General features: G+C 42.0%; 1 protein-coding gene across 1 annotated transcript in view; it reads right to left on the reverse strand.

The window, feature by feature from the left end:
• cemip (cell migration inducing hyaluronidase 1) overlaps nt 1-2,213 on the reverse strand; it is a 132,853-nt gene that overhangs the window by 80,842 nt on the left and 49,798 nt on the right. Inside the window, exon 2 of the mRNA XM_005742891.1 lies at nt 1,914-2,099. Within this exon, the coding sequence (XP_005742948.1) occupies nt 1,914-1,968 (55 nt within the window). The 5' untranslated portion in view covers nt 1,969-2,099. The remainder of the gene's footprint in view (nt 1-1,913; nt 2,100-2,213) is intronic.

Consider the following 2,213-nt stretch of genomic DNA (forward strand, 5'->3'; position numbering starts at 1 on the left):
GACTTTGAAGACATTTTTGAGGCTCAAAATGTTGTTTTAATGTCAGGTTTAGGGTTCAGGCAAAGGGTCAGGGTTAGGCATTCTGTTCTGATGGGCAGGGGAAGCGGCTGGGGAAAGCATTATGTCAATTAGATGTCCTCACTAAGATATGAAAACGAGTGTGTGTATGTGTGTGAGAGAGAGAGATTGAATGTCTTTTCTTTCTGTCCACAGGCATGTACGCAGAGTGTATGCGCATGCATATGTCATACATGTGCATGCACTGTATTTTACTATGTGTGAGGAAGGGGTTGGTGGAAATCTTTGGTTATTTAATTCAGCGTCCCTAAATCATCCAATTTTGCTGCTCAGTTCAGTCAAGCCAAACAACAGCTCTCCTCTCACTGCCTCCCCCGTTCCTTCTCTCCCAGTCTGGGAAATCAATCTGATGAAAAACATTAGCATCCATCAAACCTCTTCAGCTGTAAATCCACAAGTTGATAATAGTATTCTTGCAGGTGAACATCACAGATCACAGTGCTTCCTGCTGATTGATTTCACTACAGCCAGCACTTGTTATTTTATCCATGTTCTGCACATCTGTTATTTTTTCTTTAAGCATGTATTTACATCCATTAGTATGCCAAAGAGGGACGGTGTCTGATGAAATGTATGTTTTAGAAATGCTATTGTGTAGCTCACTTATATTACCACGTTACACAAAATGTTCATATTACCTGTCAGTGCCACAGAAAAAATGTCATTTCAAGTCAATTAAGAACGTCATGATGATGAAGGAAGAAATTCTCTGGTTGCTTTTAGAGAAAGGGATGGATCAGCTGATAAAATGTTCCTACGCTGACCCTGAAGAGTGGGGAAAACACTGCACAGAACAGTGCAAGCATCAGTGTCAATATCCTTTATACTGATTAAGTCAGAACTATAAATAGCATGAAATGAAAGAGCTGGGGTGGAGATGAGGTGTAGCGAGTCCATGCTGACTGCAGCAGCTTCAATAGCATCCCCGAAATGGAATTTGTCAGTAGGTTATCACTCAGACAAGCTGATATGTCCAGATTACCGGTTGATTTGTGGCCTACCACAAATATGCTCAATTGTCATGAAAATAAAAAGAGAAATTAGGTTTTTCTGTTGATGTATTTCATTTGGGCACCGGAGAACTGCTGTAGTCCAACACATCTTTCTGGCTGTTACGGTCACAGTCGGGCAGACTCACGAGTAGAAAAGATTTGTCTTTAAATGAAAACAGCATGCAATTTCCAAATCCAGCTCAAAGAGAGCAACATTAGTATTCTGTCAGCGGCAGAGCGGCTGGTCTTCTTTCCACCTTGTCAGTCTATGTGTGTATGCAGGGAGGTGTTCATGGCAATATGTGGTCCTGGGGACATTAGCCCACAGACCACTATGTAAGATCCACTGTAGTCCAAAAGCCAAAAGGCCGGGAAGATTCAACAACATAGCAGAAAAAGCATGAAAGCAGGAACTGGGGTGGAAATGGGTTGCAGAGGCAGCACTAACACTATATTCTAACTCATTTCATAATAGTTTTCATGTCTGCTTCGACATGAAAACTATTGTGACTGTGACATCTCAGACTCGGTTAGCATGTTAAAGTTCATGACAGTGCAATTAGACTGAGCAAATATGGCTTGGTGGAAAAAGTCGTCAAGTGATAAAAACCTCTTTTAAAAAAAAAGAACATGGCAGCACAGCTTAGGTTTCAAAGGTTATATCAGAATATACCAAACGACTTCTGAAACACGTTCAATTAAATTTGTGTGAAAACATTCTTACCCTATACAAAAAACACATGCCTATGCAAATTTACCATAAGTTTCATGAAACGTGCACTTACCACTGTGGGTAAGTACATACACACACTCTCAGACACAGAGTAAATTGGCTTTTCTTACCTGCGTGGATGGTCGGGAGCAGCAGAGCTGCCAGGAACACGACGCACGTCTTCATCTCTCTCAGCCTGCCGCTGACCAACTTTGCACCTGAGGCTTTCAAAGGCTGCGGCAGACCTCCCAGTGGGCTTCAGAGGTGGTTTCAGAGTACCAAGTGCCAAGTTCACAGAGGGAGGCCACCAAAAGCACCTACAATATCACATTGAAATGCAAAGGGATCAGTCAGACATGTACAAATAGACAAAGATTGAATGAACAAACCTGTAATGGAACATCACACGCTATCCACATTTCAGGATAGCT

The sequence above is a fragment of the Pundamilia nyererei genome, unplaced genomic scaffold (genome assembly GCF_000239375.1).
Source record: "Pundamilia nyererei isolate P.nyererei 1_Seehausen unplaced genomic scaffold, PunNye1.0 scaffold00124, whole genome shotgun sequence".
NCBI lineage: Eukaryota > Metazoa > Chordata > Actinopteri > Cichliformes > Cichlidae > Pundamilia > Pundamilia nyererei.